We start from the raw sequence: 22,752 nt of genomic DNA, 5'->3' as shown, positions 1-22,752 counted from the left end.
TGATAATTTGTTGGGGAGAAAGTGTTCTCCCTGTCCTATTCTTCTGCCATCTTAGGACTGTCCCCGAAATTACTCATAATTCCCATGAGATCAATAGGGCCCTGAAGACAATATTGCCTTGCTAGTGGGCAATAGTAAACCTGGTCTAAAAGCTGGTTTAATCTCAGCTTAAAAAACTTTACAGCAAGCATTCAAAAAATTCAATTGTTTCCAAAACATTAATAGTGTTTGCCAACACTGAAAGAAATAATTTATAAAAATTAAAAAACATGCAGCATCCAAAAGTGACCACATCCACAATCCAATTTAAAATTTCCATATAAATTGTAAAAGTATGTGTCCTAGTTTCATCTCAATATTGTAAGGTAATTATCCTCTGATTAAGATAAATAAATAAATTTAAAAAGAAAAAAATCCAGATGCATAAAGAAGCAAGAAAATATCCATAACGAGGGCAAAATCAATTTGTAAAAACACAAGTAAAATATATATGACATAATTAGCAGGGAAGGACATTAAAATGCCTACTACATCAATAATCCTTATATTCATGAAGCTGAAGAATACTAAGTAGTTAAATAGAGACATGTAAAATAGAAATGCAGAGACTGTGGGGAAAATTTAATTTTGCATCAGAGACCTTTGAAATAACTTTAAGAGTGCTAAAATATATGTAAATGGAATCACACAGGAAGTGAAAGACAGGAGAATAGATCAAAGGACTTCATAATTACTGGTTGAAAAATTTCCAGCTATGATGAAAGTTTTAAAGCTGTTAACACAGAAGCTCATTTAACTCAAGGACAAGAAATACAACAGCTCGACAAAGGCACATCATAATTCATGGATTAAGACAATCAACCAAAGAAATGTAACCAGAAGGAAAAACAGACACAGTAGAACAAAAAATGGGAATGACAGCAGATTAGGCAAATGAAAGAAATAATGTTAATCAGGGTACACTGGCACCCCATATTAATTTCTGAGAGAAATATAATTGACTCAGAATTCTATACCCAAGAAAAATACATATCAAAAACAAGATAGAATACTTTCTCAGACAGACAACAACTACAAGATTGCATCCCCACTAACAGACCAATGTTATAAATGTTTTTTAAAAGGTCTCAAGTCAGAAGGAATTTAAAACAAGTGAAAATCTGGATCTACAGGGGGAATGAATAGTACCCAAAATGATAAACATGTAATATGTATTAAAAGGTAAATATAGGGACTTCCTTGGTGGTCCAGTGGTTTAGGATCTGCTTTGTAATGCAAAGCATTTGCAAATGGCAAAGGTTTGTTCCTTTGCCAAAGAACTAAGATGCCACATGCCACTGAGCAACTATGCCTGCATGTCTCAAATAGAGTTTACATGCTAGAAGTACTGAGCTTTCCCTCCTCAAATACAGAGTCCCTACCACAAGAAAGATCCTGCATGCCACACTAAGACCCAGTACAGACAGAGAAATGATAAATGAATAAATAATTTAATAATTATCATAATTAATAATGATAGACTGGAAAGTTAAAGATGCATCCCATAGATCTTAAAACTACTTAAAAACAGTTACAGTGAATAAAGTGACAAAGGATATAAAAGGGAATCATAAAACCTACTCAGTCACAAAGAAGTCAGGGATAAAAAAAGACATAGAAAGAAAGAACATGGGACAAACTGAAGATAAAGAGCAAGATGATAGAATTAAACCCATCTAGAGTTATCCCCTCAGATGTGAACCCACACTGAAGATATACCCCAGGACCAAGATGACAGCAGATCCCCATACACTGCACTGTGAAGCCGAAACAGAGCCTGCCAGGCTCCAGCCCCTTGTGCCTGGGCACAGAACAGCACCAAAAGTTTATAAGGAACAGTAATTTAGAAGACTTCAATCATACAAAGTGCATCCTCTGTTTATAAAAAATGGCATTATAAATCAATGTTCACTGGACAGAAGAAAAAGAAGGCGCTAGTATAGTGTTGATCTTCCCACTTTTACAACTCTAATTCTGCCCAGGAAGGAGCAGATAAATTATCTGCCCAGGAAGGAGCAGATAAATTATAAGACTTACATCTCTTCAATACTAGACATACTTGACATGCGTAGACAATAGTAGACATACATGTTTGATTTTCATGGTTCAGTCTCCTCTCTTGCTCATCCTGGGCAACAAGGACTGCGCCTCTAAACCACAGCTCAATCACTACACACAAAGTCGGATGATATTTGCCGAGTCTTTCACATAAACCAGTGAAAACGTGTTTCCTCCTATTTCACACTCCTGGCTCTTTTCAACCAACCATGACTCTTGTCCTACCTCCTGGGAGCCTGGTCCTCTATCACTTGCAACCATGTTCCCATACACCAGGCCTCAATTACACCCAAAGGAATTCCTATTCAGAGTGGCCATAATACACGCAAAAAGGGAAAGAAAAGGAAGCTCCTTACTCTACTCTGTTTCTTCACTACATACATTCACTGAAAACCTGTGTACCAAGTTTGTTACATACAAAAGTTCAAGTTGAAAACTTTCAAACATGTAAAAGTGCATTTGCACGTGCAATCACATCAGTTAATTCACAGATCTGACACACATTGTCGTGGGCACATCCAAGACAAGTTGGTGTGCATTTGTGTACTTTACTGTACAGAACTGTACAGAGTACAATAGTGCAGGACTTTTATTTCAAGCCTATGCTGTCTGAATGGAAGCATAAATGCAATTCTATTTTTAAAGGTGTACTTAGTTGCTCAGCTTGTCTGAATTTTCAACATATGGACTGCAGTATGCCAGGCTCCTCTTGCCATGGGGATTTTCCAGACAAGAATACTGGAGTGGGTTGCCATGCCCTATCCAGGTACGCAAGATTTAAAATGTTTCTTTTATTGTTTGTGTTTGTTTTTTATGTATTATTTGTGTGAAAAGTATCATAAAGCTATTAAACTACAGTAATATATAGCCAATTGTCTTAGTTGGCTACCTAATTAACTTTGCTGAATTTATGAAGAAATTGGTATTTTTGAACCCCCCCCTTTCAAATGTAACTTGTTCATATACAGGGGACTTACTGTTCTGCTAAAACCTGTGGATCCAAAAGTAAACACATCCCCTCCAGCTCCTAGGAAGTCACATTCTTGGTTGGGATTTTAGAGGAAACGTGAGATCTCCATAATTCTATTTCAGTCTTTTCAAAAGACCTTGATCAGGACAAACAAACACTAAAGTAGAAATAGTAATTGTGTTTCTATCCATTTCTAGAAAGTGTTGCTAACTTCCCAGTACTGGATCTTGTAATGCTGCTGACTGGTTGGCGAAGTGATGTGAAAAGAAATAAGAAAGGTGAGACAGATAGGTCAGGTTGTGAGGTAACAAAGACAAGATATTTAGAAGCTGAAGAATTGAGAGAGATTTGGGACCTGAGTTGGAAAAGCAGTTTTCAAAACAAATTGGGTCATGTGGTATGTGTAATCCTCACTTCATCCCTTAGCAGATCTCTACTGACCAGTCTGCCTCTATATTCTGGAGCACAGTTCAGATCCATCTAGCTGTTTCTCATTGCTGCTCCTTTCTCCTGGCTCCCACACTGTGGCCAGCCGTTCAGCCTATTCCATTCATTTTATTGTTGTTTTTGTTGTTTTGTTTTGTTTTTGTTGTTCTTTAAGGCAGGTGCTGCAGGCTACCTACAAAATGATCAATTCTCTGTTTCTTTTTCAAAACAGAAAATAGTTTGATATATAGCCATGAGCCCAGTAGTTACAGGACTGCACTTCCTACCCACCCATGCTCTTAGTCATGACTGGTGACTTAAAAATTCAAGCAGATCTGTAAGAGAGATTTCTTGGAAGACTGCTTTCAAGGAGCTGATTTTGCTGAGAGATGGGACTCTTCCCTTCCTGACTTTCTTTCTAACTGCAGCCTGAATTTTAGTTGTGATGGCTAGAACTCCTGCAGTTGTATTGGACAATTGTGTAAACTTGGAGATGGATACCACCAAAGCTCTCGCTGGCCCACCTCCAGATTTGTTTCAGTGGGAGAGAAAAATCAAGTTTATCTTGCTAAAGTTATAGTTGCTTTAGGTTTTTTCAATGTACATCCAAATTTAATCCTGAATCTACTGTGTGTTTAATATGATATAGCCTTAATATTTTGTTGGGTTTAGTGAATATATTTATATTTACATTTCTCTAATTTTTTATTTTATAAATTGATTCATCAACCATTATACCTAAATTGTATAAATGCAAAATTATGATTATAAGCATACTTTCCTTTTGAATTTTTATACTTTCTTATCTTCTTTCCTTGTTTTCTCCATATTTGTACAGCCTGGGCCATGTCCTCTATTATAACCTCATCTGTATCTATCTCCGCAGGCCAAAACAGGCTTAGAGATGTGTGGGGTGAACCAAAGAAGAATAAATTACAGAGACCTGAATGAAGGGTGGTGGCCCTTGTTACTCATCATGAATGTTCTGAAGTAGAATCACATTTCCCTGCCCTTCTGTGTGCCCATCACCCCCAGGTTTGCCATGACCATGGAAGATACTTTGGCCAGTGGAATTTGAGTAGAGGTGATACGTCACTTCCAAATGGAAGTATTATTTTCTGTCCCACTAGCTGGAATGCAGATGTAATGACAGGAGCTGGAGCAGCCATGTTAGACCAGAGGTAAGTAGCACAGGTGGAAGATGTGACAAGAAACAAGTTGGGCCTTCATCTCAGTGTAAAGACCTGCACTAGCATTATGACAGAGAACTGAAGTTGTATTGTATTTAAAACAATGTTATTTAGGTTTTGATTACAGTCGTTGAACCTGTAAGGGAACACTCATAATAGAATAACTGATCTTTGTGTTAGCTTTGTCTTGACATTAGGCTCTGAATGAGACAATATCTACTGACGTATACTTAGAAGTGAGTCAAGTGACAGCCCTGTTCTCTGGAAGCTATGCTCTAGGGTGGGATTCAGAAACTGAAACAAGAACAAAGCCACATGTCAGGACAGCTTCAAGATCCTGTAGGAAACTTTGGGAGGGGAACATGAATCAGTCCTGATCTCAGGAGGTTGCCTGAAGCAGGGACAATCCTATATCAGTCTCCTCATAAATAGACCATGGTGCCAAGTTTCATGTAAAAGTGATTTATTTCAAATTTTTCCCAGAGTGTTTTCCCTTTTGACCCAGTGCTTAAGATATGCGTTTGAGACCTGGTTTGTGAAGATTGCAAATGCTCCAGGGCAACTAAGCCTGTGGGCCACAACTACTGAGCCTGAGTGTTTTAGAACCTGTGATTTACATCAAGAGAAGCACAGGACTGAAAAGCCAGTGCACTGCAATTACAGAGTAGACTCTGCTCACTGAAAATAGAGAAGCCCTGAGCAGCAGTGAAGACCTGATGCTGCTGCTAAGTCACTTCAGGCGTGTCTGACTCTGTGTGTCCCCATAAATGACAGCCCACCAGGCTCTGCCATCCCTGGGATTCTCCAGGCAAGAACAGTGGAGTGGGTTGCCATTTCCTTCTCCAATGCATGAAAATGAAAAGTGAAAGAGAAGTCGCTCAGTCATGTCTGACCCTCAGTGACCCTATGAACTGCAGCCTTCCAGGATCCTCTGTTCATGAGATTTTCCAGGCAAGAGTACTGGAGTGGGGTGTCATTGCCTTCTGTGCAATGAAGACATAGTGCTCAAAAAAAAAAAAAAAAAATTCTCCCAGGGAAATCAGTGAGGTTTCATGGAAAGTAGGACATGAAAAAGGATGAAACTAGTCTGGGTCTGCTATCATGCAAGTCATGGAGAGGGAAGCTACAGCCTGTTTTCACAGGAACTTGGGACATAAGTTGTGCCTCAAATGTGCCCCAACCCAAGGCTAGGGAGCTGAGATTTCACTCTCCAACTAGAGCCTCCCTCTCATGCTTCAACTAACACCGAACGGGTGTCTCCAATCCCTTGTATTAGATCCTCCAAAGACAAATCAAAGGTGCCACTAGAAGCAAAAGACACCAAAGCTCAGGAAAATGTAACCTCAGATAATGTCTAGATTTTTGCACCCAGTCTGCCATCTCCAGCATCATGTCTGAAATCCTGCTAGTCTAAAGACCTCCATGGGTCTCTACATGTAAGCATTGTTAAAAAAATTTCGAGTTTTAGTTTATATAAGAGTATAGTTGATTTACAACATTGCATGAATATTAGTTGTATGGGAATTTAATTCCCTTATACATACGTATGTATCCATTGTTTCTTGGATTTTTTTCCCATACAGGATATTACAGACTATTGAGCAGAATTCCTGTACTGTACAGTAGGTCTTTGTTGACTATCTATTAAATAAAGTAGTATACATATATTAAACTCTCAATTTGTCCCTCTCCCACCTTTCCACTTTGGTAACTATAATTATTGTTTTGATGGAGGGAACGGTCTAGGTACTCTTTGGATGAGGGTCTGTGCTTGTGAGAGTGGAGTGGCCAGGGAAAGCAAGTCTGAGAGAGACCCATTTGAGATGATGCTAAATATTGAGGAGGACATGGCCATGCAAAACCTGGGAGATTCTAGATGTGGGAAGTAGCCCTTGCTAAGGACTAAGGTAACCAAGTTTAATAAATGGCTACCCTCCATGACCTCATCCCATGCTTCAGTTGTGAGTTAGCATCAATGAGTCATGTCAGCCTCCCCAAGAAGGGAGAACCTGGGGCTATCATGAGGCTGAATATGCTCTGGACTCAGGGACATTTACACAAACTGGTTATCACCAGGAGCATCACGTGCCAGGGGCATCACCTCTGCCTCTGACTATCTCCATGTACTTGTTCTCAGGAGAAGAAATGCCAAAGAACTGATAGAGCAAAGAAACAAGTAATGACTTTTGTTTCATCTTGCCCCATGTGATTCCCATGGCCCTTTGACCACATTGCTCTCTGCCCAAAACTCTTTCCTCTTTTGCATCTTCAAAGGTGGCTTGTGCATAACATCAGCACCTGGCTGTGAAGCCTGGTGGCTGGAACTCAACTCACAGTCAGCTGGGGCCCAGAGAGGTCCAGCCTTGTCCTGTGTTTCTGTCCTTTTTCTCCAACCAGATTTGTAAAGCAAAGTCCCTATAAAATATAAGGGTGATTGTAATTATCTCAAGGCCTTTGAATTTCCAAGGTCTCTTTGGCGCATCAAAGAGAGAACACATCCCCTGCATCCAGGCTAGTCTCAGACCCCAACCTCACACAGCCAGTGGTTCCCTGAGAAAACATAAAGCACATACCTAAGTTACCAGAAGGCTGAGAAGAGAAAGCTTCTCGCTGTAAATGCATGTTCATGTTACCCAGTCAGCCAAAGGTCTGTCTTCTGTGAATGAGGAGTGGGAGCTCTGGGGATCTGAGTTGGGAATGATCAATTACCACCTGCATGACTACCTCCTAGAGTCACTACAGCTGGGGCTCTCCCACTGGGCCTGGAACCCAGAAGAAACAGCCCTGAATATTGCTTTCCTGCTCCTACACAGAGGCAGGTGTGCGGATAAAATCGGAACCAGACTTGAGGGGCAACAGGAAAGAAACTTCCACTCTGGTGCTTGCAGACATCTTAGAGCTACCCAGCAGTGGATGCAATTGAGATTTATCTCATCTTTCCCTTCCTGGAAGTCTCCTAGCCTGGGAACCAGAGTTCCTGGGTCCCAAGTCTTCACTAACTTACCAGCAGCTAAGGTGAGTCATACACCCCAGGGTTCAGTTTCCCATCTCTTGGATGAGGGAGGCTGGACTTGCTCCAGAACATTTGTTCCAGATTGAGGCTCAATGCCAATCAGTGAACAAGTGGCTCAGAGGTGGGTGTTGCTGGGGATGATGGTGGTCAGGGAGATGCAACTGTCTGGTGAAGTTCATGGGTCCTGGGCTCAGGGCTGAGAGTGGTAGACCACTTGGCACACAGCTGCTTTGACACCGAAGTCTTAGAGGCCTTGCTCCCTGGAACTTACCATCATTTGGGTTCTGTGGGATGAGATCAGGTAGTTATAAGTCAGAAGTTACCACTGCGGAAGCTTGTAGATTCCTCAGCGGAAACACAAATTAGGCTGATGAATCATCTCTCCAAACAAACTCTGGGAACAAGATATGCCAGGACTCTTAGACATCTTTTGGATGATCTGCCATTTGCTCTCTGGCTTGGGATGATGCCCACTCTTAGAGTGGAATCAAAGGGCCTCTGGGGGAGCCTTTCCCTCTCCCTGTGACTCATTAGCAGTGAGTACAGCTCTCTCCCCTCCACTTCTGTGGCAGGAATTCCAACAGGAGTTACGTGAAATCCAAGTTTAACCAGAAGACTCAAGAAGGTCTTGCCCTCAGGTAGGCACAATTCTTTTCCCAGTGCATCTTCCTTCCCTCCTGGGTCGTGTGCACGCTGCCCACCTCCTGGTTACTGGGTTCTGATTCCTCCTCCCTTCACTTGTAGATATCTTGGCAGTCCCACCTGTGGCTCCCTCCCTACCCAAGCCCAATCCTTCACCTGCAGATGGCACTAAAGAAATGAAAACCAAGACGGGTGTTCCCAGTTCATTCTTTCTAAAAATGTATGCATTCCTTCTGCTTCCAGACCCTGTCCTGAATCATCAACATCTCCAGCTAGATGATTTCAGGTTAGCAGAGGAATGGAGATGCAGATGGAGGAGGAGAGTGGTAAAGGTGTCAGGTGTGGGGGACAGTTTTCTGATGACAAGAGATGAATTGGAGTAAGGAGCATGTGGTCCTCCAACGACTCATTCATTGGGAACCTGCCTGAATCTGTTATCTTGGGCTCCTCAGGCTATCACTAAGACAGAAACTTCAAAATGGACTTTCTATAAACTTCTTACTGCAAAACAATTTCAAACATAACAAATATAATAAAGAAGAGTGTCATGAACCCTATATTTCATCATTCAGCATCAATAACTACAAAACTAACCTCTTAGTCCCACAGGTTGTCATAGACTGGAGACTATGCAACATCAAGGTGGTGACCAATTGAGTTCCAAGCAGAGACATTCTTGACTTGCATCAGTCTTTCTCTTGTTGGTATGTTCTCACATGTGGTGATTGAAGGGAAGGAAGAAGTGGGAGAATAAGAGAGAAAAAGAGGGATAGGCTAATCCCACCATGAGGGACCACCATCAAAACCCCATGTCAACCTGGGTACCTCCCAAAGGTCCTACTTCCTAATACCATCACATTGGGAGTCAAGGGTGGACACAATTCAATCCATAGCAGCTATGCATAACATAGCAGCTATTTTTTTTTTAAATCAAGACAGACCATCATTTCATTCTCTCTTTTAACTCTTATTCATTTTTTCCTGAAGGGTTTTAGGGACAAGACATACATTTCACCAAATGTACATAATGAGTATTTGTGGTAGAATGATAGGATATGAAAAAAATGTTCTTTTGTTCCCAAGAAAATGAACATTTTATATCCAGTCCATGTGCAAATTTCCCTGATTCTCAAAAAAGCAGATGTCTTTTCACAGTTTATTGAAAGAATGTAGTCATATGTTGCACTTGGTTCATATCACAGCTCAGATCATGAACTCCTTATTACCAAATAAAGACTGAAATTGAAGAAAGTGGAGAAAAGCACTAGACCATTCAGTTATAACCTAAAACAAATCCCTTATGACTATACAGAGGAAGTGAGAAATAGATTTAAGGGACTAGATCTAATAGACAGAGTGCCTGAATAACTATGGACAGAGGGCTCATGACATTGTACAAGAGACAGGAATCAAGACCATCCCCAAGAAAAACCAATGCAAAAAAGCAAAATGGCTGTCTGAGAAGACCTTACAGATAGCTATGAAAAAAAGGGAAGCAAAAAGCAAAGGAGAAAAGAAAAGATATACCCATTTGAATACAGAGTTTCAAATAATAGCAAGGAGAGATAAGAAAGCCTTCCTCAGTGATAAATGCAAAGAAATAAAGGAAAACAATAGAATGGGAAAGACTAGAGATCTCTTCAAGAAAATTAGAGATACCAAGGTAATATTTCATGCAAAGATGAGCTCAATAAAGGATAGAAATAGTATGGACCTATCAGAAGCAAAAGATATTAAGAAGATGTGGCAAGAATACACATAAGAACTGTGTAAAAAATATCTTCACGACCAGATAATCAGGATGGTGTGATCACTCACCTAGAGCCAGACATCCTGGAATGTGAAGTCAAATGGGCCTTAGGAAGCATAACTGCGAACAGAGCTAGTGCAAGTGATGGAATTCCATTTGAACTATTTCAAATATTGAAAGATGATGCTATGAAAGTGCTGTACTCAATACACCAGAAAATTTGGAAAACACAACAATGGCCACAGGACTGGAAAAGGTCAGTTTTCATTCCAATCCCAAAGAAAGTCAGTGCCAAATAATGTTCAAACTACAGCACAATTGCACTCATCTCACACGCTAGTAAAGTAATCCTTAAAACTCTCCAAGCCAGGCTTCAGCAATATGTGAACCATGAACTTCCAGATGATCAAGCTGGTTTTAGAAAAGGCAGAGGAACCACAGATCATATTGCCCACATCTGATAGATTATCAAAACAGCAATAAATTCCAGAAAAACACCTACTTCTGCTTTACTGACTACGCCAAGCCTTTGACTGTGTGGATCACAATAAAACGTGGAAAATTCTTAAAGAGATGGGAATACCAGACCACCTGACCTGCCTCTTGAAAAACCTGTATGCAGCAACAGTTAGAACTGGACATGGAGCAACAGACTGGTTCCAAATAGGAAAGGAGTATGTTAGGGCTACATATTGTCACCCTGCTTATTTAACTTATATGCAGAGTATATCATGAAAACTCTGGGCTGGAAGAAGCACAGGCTGGCATCAACATTGCTGGGAGAAATATCAATAGCCTCAGATATGCAGATAACACCATCCTATTGCAGAAAGTGAAGAAGAATAAAGAACCTCTTGATGAAGCTGAAAGAGGAGAGTGAAAAAGATGGCTTAAAGCTCAACATTTAGAAAACTAAGACAATCGTATCCTGTCCCATCACATCATGTCCAATAGATGGTGAAACAGTGGAGACAGTGGTTGACTTCATTTTTCTGGGCTCCAAAATCACAGCAGATGGTGATTGCAGTCCTGAAATTAAAAGACACTTAAACATTGGAAGGAAAGTTAAGACTAACCTAGACAGCATATTGGAAAGCAGAGACATTACTATGTCAACAAATGTCCGTGTAGTCAAGGCTATGGTTTTTCCAGTGATCATGTGTGGATGTGAGAGTTGGACTATAAAGAAAGCTGAGTCCCGAAGAATTGATGCTTTTGATATTTGGTGTTGGAGAAGACTCTTGAGTTTCCCTTGGACTGCAAGGAGATCCAACCAGTCCATCCTAAAGGAAATCAGTCCTGAATGCTCACTGGAAGGACCGATGCTGAAGCTGAAACTCCAATACTTTGGCCACCTGATGCAAAGAGCTGACTCATTTGAAAAGATCCTGATGTTGGGAAAGATTGAGGGCAGGAGGAGAAGGGGATGACAGAGGATGAGATGGTTGGATGGCATCACCAACTCAATGGACATGATTATGTGTGGACTCCAGGAGTTGGTGATGGACAAGGAGGCCTTTCATGCTGCCATTCATGGGCTCACAAAAAGTTGAACACAACTGAGCAACTGAACTGAACTGAAGTTGTTGAACATAGTGTCAGATTTCTTTCTTCTTTTTCTTTTCGTTTTCTTTGGTTTTGTTTTTGATGGGCATGATTTTTGTTTTTCCTTAGAAGATATTCCATTCTGAATGTAGAGTCATAAGACTGAATTTTAAAGCCACTTACGTAATGTGTTGTTATAGGTAGCTAGTCAACAACTTGATGCAATTAGATTTATTAGTCTTTGTTCTCAATTTGTTCAGTTAAGTTCAGTCCTTCAGTTGTGTCTGTCTCTTTGCAGCACCATAGACTGCAGCATGCCAGGCTTCCTTATCCATCACCAACTCCTGGAGCTTACTCAAGCTCATCTCCATCGACTTGGTGATGCTATCCAACCATCTTATCCTCTGTCTGTCGCTTCTCCTCTTTTCTTCAATCTTTCCTAATATCAGGGTCTTTTCCAATGAGTCAGCATGTTTAGTATGCATTCAGTCTCTTTTTAAATTAACCAACATGAATTCAATTCCTCTCTGTTACCACTGCACTCCCAACTCTAGGCCAGAAACAAAAAACTGCAAAGACTGAAGGCTGATTCCAGCACATCGCTGTGGAGATTTTGTTCCCACTTATTTTTTGGGAAAAAAAAATAATTGCTAACATTAAAATCAGTAGATTGTACATAAATATACAAACTTCTGATTCTCTTGAAAACATGGCCAACTGGCCTGCTTTCCAGCATGGGTGAAGTGGAGGAAAGTCTGCTCCCAGTGGTAAGGCCTGTGCTGCCCAGATTTCAACATGGTCACCTAGTCCTAGTATCATATCTCCTGCCTCTTGGGGCCATGAGTTTTTAAGAATGAGACTTCTAACTCTCTTAAGATAAAGACTACTTTTGTGTTGATCAACTTTGACTTTGAAGCCTTTAACCTAGAACCTAGCACACAGTTCTTCCTTGTACATTTGTTGGATGATATAAAATATCTTGTGGATGCATATGACATTTCTTACAATACTGAAAGCATGCAATTGAAGTACTGCTCTGCCCTAAATCTATGATACAGACTGGCATCATAGGTGACCCTGATGTCTGCCATTAGACCCACTACCTAAAGCCAGTTGTATGTCCCTGGGCTGTCCCTGAAGTCTTCACTTTGCCATTTTTCAACTTATCCTCCTAGCAATCTCTTCTTCAATGAAGACAGCAATGTATATCTCATGAAATGGCTAGGAAGATGACATGAAACCACGAGTGTCAAGCATGGCCCCTAGTATCCATTTTCATGATGCATTTAGCAGTTTTTTTTTTTTTTTTTTTCCAAGTAGGCAAGGTTCTCCGTCTTCTTAGATGTCTATGCAGATCAGTTTGATCTTCCAGCCAAGATTCAAGGAAGAGATTACAGTCAATTCTATGTATTCTAAAAAGCTTCAAAGTCCACTTGCCAAGGACACTGATGAAGGTAAAGATTTTATCAAGAGCTTTGTGTGTGTGTGTTTTTTTTTTTTTTTTCAGATCTTTTAGTGGCCTAAAGGGGAAAACTAGTGTAGGTCAGAGCATATATAATTAGGGGCTCCCAGTCAGACTACATGCTAAGAACCTAAACTTTCCTGAGTACTTGGAGCCAGGAAAGAAGCATGAAGTGGGTTGTGCTCCTTGGGCTGGTGGCCTTCTCAGAGTGCATAGTCAAGTAAGTACAGTGACAGTATGTCACATCATATTCCTTTCTCAGATTTTTCTTTTTATCTGATTATTTTTCCACCCATCAGGTTGAGAAGAGAATGGAATATTTCCCTAAGAGTCTTAAAGTTCAACTCTTACTTATGATAAGTAACTTGCTATAGGAACTGTGGATCCCAAGGTCTTGGTGTAGATTTGGGTTGCACAAATCTTGGGGTTCAGTCATGTCATGACTTGCTGAAAATACAACTCCTTGCAACTGTTCAGTGCACAGTTTATGCAGATGTCGATGTGGTCATGTGGAATAGCACTTTTCTCCATTTTATTCAACATGTCCTCTTTTTTTCCCTGTCTACTTCAGTGTGTATATGCCTATGTCTGCATCTCTGTATCACTGTCATTTATCTCTCCATCTCTTTGGAAGTCACTGGGAGTGTATTTCTCTTTGTGTAGTTTTCTTTTAATTTTTCATTTGACTCTTACTTCCTTCTCAAGCCTCTGAATTTCCCTTCCTTGTTCTCTATATCTTGGATTCTTCTTTCAAATCTCTCTTCTCTTTCAACTTGGAGAAAGATACACTGTTTTATATACACTGTTTTATATCTGACAAGCAGTGTGACCAGACCAAACTCAGAAACCTCTTGCATTTCAAATTTCTCCCTTGTAAAAGAGGATAAGAGTCCCCCTTCTACCTCCTTCCTTGAGGTTCTATGAGAAGGGATGTGTGGGATGGCAACAGCAATGCTAATGGCTGTCATTGTTGAGACTTCCTATTAATCAGGTACCTTATATACATCACTTCACTTATCCCCAAGATATTCTATTTGGAGGGTTTTTTTTTTTTTTTTTTTTTTTGTTACATTCCACAATTTTGCCAAAGGGGAGACTGAGACACCACATGGTCATATGGCTTACCAAAGACTGCAGAAAAGAACCTGTATTCAAATCTATGTCTTTGCCATGGTTATAGGCATAAAATTCTGATAATAATGCACCTGATAAAAATGATTAGAAAATACACAGGGCCATTACAATGACAGTTATACCTTAACACTAACAGCTAATTCTAGCATCTTCTTTGTTTTCTTCATCAAATGCTTGGTAAAAGAATACCTCTAAGGCGAGTGAAGACCATGAGAAAAACCCTCAGTGGTAAAAACATGCTGAACAATTTCTTGAAGGAGCATGGTAACAGATTGTCCAAGATTTCTTTTCGTGGCTCAAATCTAACTACTCTCCCGCTGAGAAACATCGAGGATGTGAGTATTTTGGGAGGACTGTGCTCCATAGAGCCTCCTGGTGCTCTAGCCTAGCATGGGGCTCATCTGGAGGTGCCAGGTGGGATGTTGGGGTTGGGGTTCCTGAAGGAGGCAGAGACACTGGAAAACAGGGGCCCTAACCAGAGGAGAAGGCACTTTCATCCTCAACTGTTGGTCTTTGTGACTGGGTTTGGCAATTAACAGGTGGCAGGTAAATATCCATTTCTTTGTCAAATATGTGTCATTAGTTTGAGGGTGATTGTTCCTTCTGAAGTAAGTGAGCCACTCAGTTACAGATGAAGTGTGAACCATCACTGATCAAATGGTAGAACCAATTGCAAAGCAACTGTGAATCCCTAGGTAGAGGAATTCAGTTTCCACAGATGCAAGAAAAACAATAGTAAAAATTCACTGAACTTGTATTCCATGTAAGGCCATAAGAATCTAACACAGTTCTTACTGTTTGTAGATTAGAAAAGGGCTTATTTTGTCTTAAGGAATGCCCATGCCATCCTGAGAGATTGTCAAAAAGTAAATACATGTCAAATGAAAGGGTCACCTGTGTGGTGTTGATTGGATGTGGTCTGAGTTTAGAGGGAGTGGCTGGGGTTGATCAAGAAGGACCTCCTGGAGAAGGGGGTGATAAGGCTGGGTTTGAAGAGATGACAGAGCTTCTCAAATGAAGGCACCAGGATTCCCTGGGTGTCCAGTGGTCATGGAGGCCCAGTTGTTATGCCTCTGGGCTTCCCATGCAAGAGGTACCACTTCAAAGCCTAGTCATAGAGTAAATATCCTGCATACAATGTAGCACAGGAAAAATATATCAAATGCAAGCACCTCTGTGACCAAAGTCCGTGAGATGCAAGGTGGTTAGAAAGTGATCTTAAGAGGTATGTGACACCCAATGGGAGGCATCAGTGTGGGAACAGAGGGTAGACAGTTCTGCACTAACCCACTCCCTCCTTCTCCCTGTAGTTGATGTACGTGGGTAACATCACCATTGGAACACCCCCACAGGAATTCCAGGTTGTCTTTGATACAGGCTCATCTGACTTTTGGGTGCCCTCCGACTTTTGCACTAGTCCAGACTGTAGTGAGTACAGATACCCTGTACCCAAACCATCCTTCACTTGCCCTGCCTCCCTGTTTTCCACCCTTGGCACCTGATGACACTCATCTCTTGTGTCTACAGTTACACACGTTAGATTCAGACAACATCAGTCTTCCACCTTCCGGCCTACCAATAAGACCTTCAGCATCACCTATGGATCTGGGAGAATGAGAGGAGTTGTTGTTCATGACACAGTTCGGGTAACAATGTAACAAATGCTGAGTCAGGACTGGCTATGGAGTGACCACTGCTTGTAAAACAGATGCAGGACCATCTTGCAGGATCCTTCCTAGCCTAACTCCCATAGATATTGGCAATCTTACCCACAGGATCATGTCTCTGGGGAGGTAGTACCCATGGTGACACAGGACATAGCAAATCAGCTAACCCAGAGAGTGGCTTGTGGTGTGGACTTGCGGCTCCTCTGCCCATGAGCACTTCAAGGTTCATTTTTCTGAGAGCAAGAAGAAATGATAAAAGCACCCACTTTTATATTCACAGACTGTTCCAGCCACTTTCAGGTGATAACTGGTTTAATCCTGCAACAACCCCACACAGCAGTTACTCTGATTAGCTCATGAGACATATGAGGAAACTGAGGTGCAGACAGCAAGGGCCTTGCTGAGGGCACACATGTGGTAAAAGCTGGAGTTAGGCTGGCTTTTCAGGACTGAAGATGCTGTGGATGTTTGGGGACAGGATAAAACTGATCTGGGGACCCTGGGGGCAGTCAAGGGCTTCTGGTATCCAGAGTGGGAAACTGGAGGCCTGAGAAGTCAAGGGGCCTGATAAATGAGTTCTCAATCTAGAGGACCCTTGAGATTCTAATAAACCTATGGCCTGCCTCCCCCAAAATACTTGAGTACTTCCCCTCTCTCTGTTTCTCTCTCATACACACTTACAGAAATATACACATATCCCCAAAAGTGAATTCCCCAGGCAGTAATTGCATAGAACCCTGCAAGCAAGATTGTGTTTTCAGCTTCTGTCTTCCTTGACAGATGCATACTCCACAGTACATTACAGAGAATGCAGTCCATTCCTGTCATTAGGTCACAGTGATGCCAAAGAGAAAGCTATCTTGCTCTTGATTGTTTTGTCCATAAGGTGGCACCAATGGGACCTGACCTGACTCTTGGTTGTCCCACCTGTACAAAGCCAGGAGGCCAATTTGACTCACTCAGGTGGTGTTTTTCAGAGGGGCAGATTTTTAAAATTCACAGCCTCTCTCAAAAGGAACCCAAATTTTCCTCCCAATTTGGTCTAACCATCTATGGGCCACTGAAGACAGAGCGCAGCCTCAATTCTTCTCTGAGGATTTAATGGCAAGGCACCCCAGCCCAATCCTAGCCCCACTTCATGTATCTGTAAGTGGGAACACTCTTCTCTCCCACAGATTGGGGACCTTGTAAGTACTGACCAGCCGTTCGGTCTAAGCGTGTCAGAATACGGGTTTAAGGACAGAGCTTATGATGGCATCCTGGGCTTGAACTACCCCGACGAATCCTTCTCTGAAGCCATCCCCATCTTTGACAAGCTAAAGAATGAAGGTGCCATTTCTGAGCCTATTTTTGCCTTCTACTTGAGCAAGTAAGTCTGAGATGGACAATTACTTTATCCAAATTAGCTGTAAGATGCTTTCAGGTGCATGAAAATAATAGAACACTTGATAAAGAAGTATCCTGAGAGATGATCTAAACCAGGATAACTATGGCCCCAGGGCCCTACCTGGCTTCACCCCTGGCTTTTATAAATAAAATTTTATTGGAACACAACCCTACTTGTGGGCTCAAGACCAGTAACTTGGTCTAGGGGGGTGAGTGAGGAGGAAGGCTGATGGAAGGCAACAGGAAACAAGATGAAGGAAAGGCATTAGGATTTGCTTATGAAATTGATAAGGAAGGAAGGAAAAGGTGGATATGGAAAATGGTGGATATCTTTCCTTCTTCATTAGCATTTCACTGGGAGCCCAGGACCAGATACCCAACTTATGGAGCCATTGAGAAATGAATGTGTGGGGCACAAAAATATGGGACCCCTTGTTCAAGAAATATTAGGCATTTCAAGACAGGGAGAGCAGAGGTGGGGTCCCTTCTGAGTGTGGGCCCTTTGGACAGTGGAGGTCACAGGTCAGTGGAGCCAATTCTAGGTGACCTGAGCCCATACCCTTAGAATTGCCATTCTTTGATTTTCCTGAAAAATGACAAGCTGGTCAAGGAGAAAGCCAAAACACTTCAGCCCCTGTCCTCTAAGGGTGTCTGAGCATTCAGGTCGCTGGAGGTCCAGGGCATCTTCAGAAAACACAGTGGGTGGAGCCCAGTCAAGTGATTCAGCTTCTAATCTCCTCTGTGCCATTCATTAGTCAGTAACAGACCTCAGTCTGGATCTCAATGTTTCCTAGAAGCTATATCTGCATCTGTACATGGGGACATTATTAGGGCCTTGATGGGTGGACAAGCACAGCTCTCAGACAGTGCTGTTGTTACTGTCCTCCAAGGATCACCTCCTCACTTCTCTCTACAGAAAAAAGCGGGAGGGCAGTGTGGTGATGTTTGGTGGGGTGGACCACCGCTACTACAAGGGAGAGCTCAACTGGGTACCATTGATCGAAGAGGGTGACTGGAGTGTACGCATGGACGGGTAAGCACATGTGTACCAGAGTGTACACATGACCCTCCCTCTGAGGGTCAGCCCAAGTGATGCTCCCACTACTGTACATGGACACAGGCAGACACACACAAATGCTTTATCAGACACACAGTCACACAGACATACAGACCACCCACAACGACACAGAAAGACACACAGACACATGGAAACAAACAAGCTGACACATATAAACCTACACAGAGACACATAAAAACATGCATAGCTAGTCAGAGACACATAAGCACACACATAGACACAAACAAACACACATACAAACAAACAAAAAAGCCCATAAATACACAAACAACCCATGGGTTAATAATATCCAGGCTTTCTGACCAGGGCTCTGACAAACATCCTAAAAGGGTCCAGAGAGGTCTGTGCAGCTGGGAGAGGGCTGCACCCAGTGCCTTTGAGGTGGGGAGCATGGTTAGAGGATTCTACAGTGTGGTGAACAGAGGATCAGGGAGAATTTCACCAGCCTGAACAAAGCTATGATAAGATGACCGACTGTCCAGGGCTACCTAGGATGTAGGAAATTCCCAGTACAGATAAATGTCATTTTAAAAACAAGGATATTCCTGAGAAAATGGGGAAAACTGGTCTTCTTAGGGAGCAGCTACCCAGCAGTAAAGAGAGCTTGGCTGCAGTCTTAAGATGTGAAAGCAACTAATAAAAAAGACAACCCACGTTCTTGGGCACACAGTGGGACAGGGTCTATAACAGAGAATCTGGAAGGTGGGATCCAGGAGTGCCCTGAGGACAAGAGACATAATTGATAGGATTCTGTGTGACACCCTCAGACAAAAGCTGATCTATCCTTTGGTGTTTCTGTGGGCTAGTCATGCATTTCCTGACAAGGGTCTCAGGGTCTGAGCTGGTTGTAGGAGCAGTGCTGGGAGACACCCTCTCCCAGAGGAGCTCCTCTCTCCCCCTACTCTGAGAATCTGCTGCCCCTGCAAATCTCCATCTTCACACTGTAGTTGACCCATTATTTGTTCCCCACCAGATACAGCTCTCTGGATGTTTCTTATTGTTTTCTCAGTCTTCATTCACTCATTGAACACACAAGCATTGGGCATCCACTGTGTGTCAGACACTTTAGGGAGGCAAGGAGAATAAAACTCACCCTCACATCTAAGAAGGCAGATATACATGATGTGACCTGCCCACATAGTGAATTGTGACTTTGGTACATGCTAGACATGAGGAGGAGAAGGCAATGGCAACCCACTCCAGTACTTTGCCTGGGAAATCCCAGGGACAGCAGAGCCTGGTGGGCTACCCTCTCTGAGGTCTCACAGAATTGGACACGACTGAAGTGAGTTAGCAGCAGCAGCAGCAGACATGAGAAAGGATCTACAGAGATTGACCAAGACAGGAGACTGATAAACACCGGGGGAAAGACTTCCCGAAAACAATACAATTAAACTGGACTCTGGAAGATGAGAAGTAATTTGCTCGTCAAAGGGGAGTGGAATCTTCTAGGAAGGAAGACCAACTTGTGTAAAGGTAAAAAATATCCTGGTGTATTCAAGTAGTGCATTCGAGGATGTCAAGAAAGGTGCTGTGTTGAGAGGAAAGGAAAAGAGGACCAGAAACGAAGCTGTTTACTAGACAGTCGGGAAGGGGACAACTCCGGGGAGACTCAGAGTGACCTTGATGTCTGCTTTCTTCCATTGTCTCTCAGCATCTCCATGAAAACAAAGGTAGTTGCTTGTTCTGACGGCTGCGAGGCTGTTGTTGACACTGGGACATCACTGATAAAAGGCCCAAGAAAACTGGTCAATAAAATACAGAAGCTCATTGGTGCCACGCCACGGGGTTCCAAGGTGAAGGGTCATGCCCCAGGGTCACTCCCAGTCTCCATACACAACACGGATCTCCCGGGCCAACCTCTCACCCTCTGTCTCTAACAGCACTACGTTTATTGTTCTGCGGTCAATGCTCTGCCCTCTATTATCTTCACCATCAATGGCATCAACTACCCAGTGCCAGCTCGAGCCTACATTCTCAAGGTGAGGGGACAATTCTGAGGGTTGGTTCTCAAACTGGAGCTTGCAGGAACCCTTGGGCTGCTGCTGGGAGGAGGGCGCCCTCTGGAGGCCATGTCACACCATTGCAGATGCTGCTGAGCCCTGTGGCTGGGCCAGTGCCTCGGACAAATCCAGTCACTTGAGAGTAAAGGGCTGTGTGGGACACCGATTTTCCTGAAATAAATGTGGAGATGCCACACCATATGGCATGGTGGGAGTCACAAGGAGAGGGGAATACTAAGGTCCTCAGTCCTCAAAGAGCTTCAGTTCTGAACATGTAGGTGCATGAACATGAAATTCAGCTCTAGCAGTCCCTGAAATAGGCCATGTTACAAGTAGAATGGCTGGGGACAGTCCCAGTGTGCTGTCCTAGCATAAGTTAACAGTCTCTGTTCCTTTCTCGAAGTTTTCTTGGTTTGTAGATAAATTACATGCTCAGCCTAGTTCTTGGCTTCATCTTCCCCTTGCTCTGGCCAGGTGCCTCCTTTGTGAGTTGGGGTACCTGACCCCTCTGTGGGGAGGTTGGATCCTAAGGAGAATAAAGGGTTCACAGTGACTGCTCAGCCTCAGCACAGGGTGGAGGCTTCATGTCAGCTCCCTGTGAGAGTTCAGAGCAGGCTGATGGGCTCAAAGAAGGCTTTGAGGAAGAGAGGGAATTTCAGGAATTCTAAAACCACAAACTCATTGAGCCATATGGAGGGTTGCTTGGTTCTAGGCAGAACTGCACTGGATTCCATGCAAATGGCATCTCGAGGTGGTCTGCACTGGGGCACTGGGGACTTACTAGGGGTGATGAGGGCTACAGACTGACCAGTGGGGATGGGAAACAAGAGTATATTACCCAACCAGGCCTGAAGTGGCCAAAGAGGGTGAGTGTGGGCCAAAGGAGGCTGCTCAGTGTTCCTGAGTTAAGTCTTCAAGAATGTGTTGTGGGCACTGCTCTATTTAAGATGGATAACCAGCAACAAGTTACTTTGTAGCACAGGGAACTCTGCTCAGTTTTATGACAGCCTGGATGGGAGGGGTGTCTTTGGGACCAAGATACTCGGATACATAAAGTTGAGTCCCTTTACTGTCCACCTGAAACTCATAATATTGTTAATCAGCTATACTCCAATACAAAATAAAGTTTTTAAATAAAGTACAGATTGTGGGGATGCAGGAGGAGAACCAGCATTCTCTGCAGAGAAAACAAGGAGCAGGAGTCGGAAGGAAAGAAACAGGGAGAAAGGGGAACTAGGGACACGTCTGTTCTTTTCTAAAAAATTATATTGAAGTGTGCCTAATCTTCAGTGTTGTCTTAAGTTCTGCTGCACAACAAAGTGACTCAGTTATACATGTAAATATATATATATATGTTTTTCATGTGGTTTATCACTGAATATTGAATATAGTTCCTTATGCTCTACAGTAGGACTTTGTTGTTTTTCATTCCTCTGTTTCCGCAACTCCTAGTCCTCCACTCACCACATCCTTCTTCATGACAACGTCATGTCTTGGACCTCTTTGGTTTTGGATGAACTCTCATATCCTCTGCTGCTGAGAAAACCCCTTGATACTTACTAAAAGAGGGAAATAAAACAAAGAATTGTGCTGGGTCTGGATACTGGGGGGAGTCACCGGTAAGGGCTCATGCTGACTGGTGTGTGTCTCTGACTCCCCCAGGATTCTAGAGGCCGCTGCTATACCGCCTTTAAAAAGCAACGATTCAGTTCATCTACAGAGACCTGGCTCCTGGGTGACGCCTTCCTGAGGGTGTATTTCTCGGTCTTTGATCGAGGAAATGGCAGGATTGGCCTGGCACAGGCAGTGTAAATGCTTGGAGTGGTTCAAGAATCAGTAAGGCCGCTTCTAACACACACTCACTCACACTAGGGCACTCCTGCCCAGGATGGTGGTGAACTGTATTTGGTGGTCTGTACACCCTATTCTCAGTGAAGAATAAACGGTTTCACTCTTAATGGTGCTGAAACAAATGTTTGCCCCTGTTTGTGTCTGAGAGTGAAAGATCTAGAACCAAGTCTGAATCAAAATTGAGAGAAGCCCTACTCCAACTGGCTTCAAGGAAAAGGAAGACTCATTGAAATGATTCTGGGAATCCAGGACACAAGAATCAGAGCAAATACAAAGATCTCAGTGACTGGACCCAATAAATTAGAAGTCATCAATTCTCTCTCACTCTTGCTCTTTCCCTTCGCACTTCTTTGGTGGTCTTAGCCTGGCAACTTTCTTCCTTAAGGCTTCTACACCTAGTGAGGGAGTCCAAGCTACCTGGCCTAGGGTGTTAAATCCTGAAGGCATCACCTAGTAAGAAAAGAAGATTGCAGACATAGTTCAAGGGTGTTCTCTGAATGACCCACCTCAGATCACATGTACAGCCCTAGATCAGCCA

General features: G+C 42.7%; 1 protein-coding gene across 1 annotated transcript; it reads left to right on the top strand.

Annotated features, from left to right (window-relative positions):
- The first annotated feature begins 13,252 nt into the window (after positions 1–13,252).
- On the top strand, positions 13,253–22,332 carry PAG21 (pregnancy-associated glycoprotein 21). Its single transcript, NM_176630.2, is given in 9 exon segments — positions 13,253–13,315; positions 14,414–14,564; positions 15,540–15,657; positions 15,757–15,875; positions 17,072–17,265; positions 18,199–18,315; positions 20,015–20,156; positions 20,244–20,342; positions 22,026–22,332. Coding segments are annotated over 9 exon segments (1,143 nt in total). The 5' UTR covers positions 13,253–13,262; the 3' UTR covers positions 22,176–22,332.
- The last annotated feature ends 420 nt before the right edge of the window (positions 22,333–22,752 follow it).

This window comes from Bos taurus, chromosome 29, assembly GCF_002263795.3.
Source record: "Bos taurus isolate L1 Dominette 01449 registration number 42190680 breed Hereford chromosome 29, ARS-UCD2.0, whole genome shotgun sequence".
In the NCBI taxonomy this organism is placed as follows: domain Eukaryota; kingdom Metazoa; phylum Chordata; class Mammalia; order Artiodactyla; family Bovidae; genus Bos; species Bos taurus.
The sequence above is the reverse complement of the archived record's forward strand: the minus strand, read 5'-3'. Positions and strand labels throughout refer to the sequence as shown.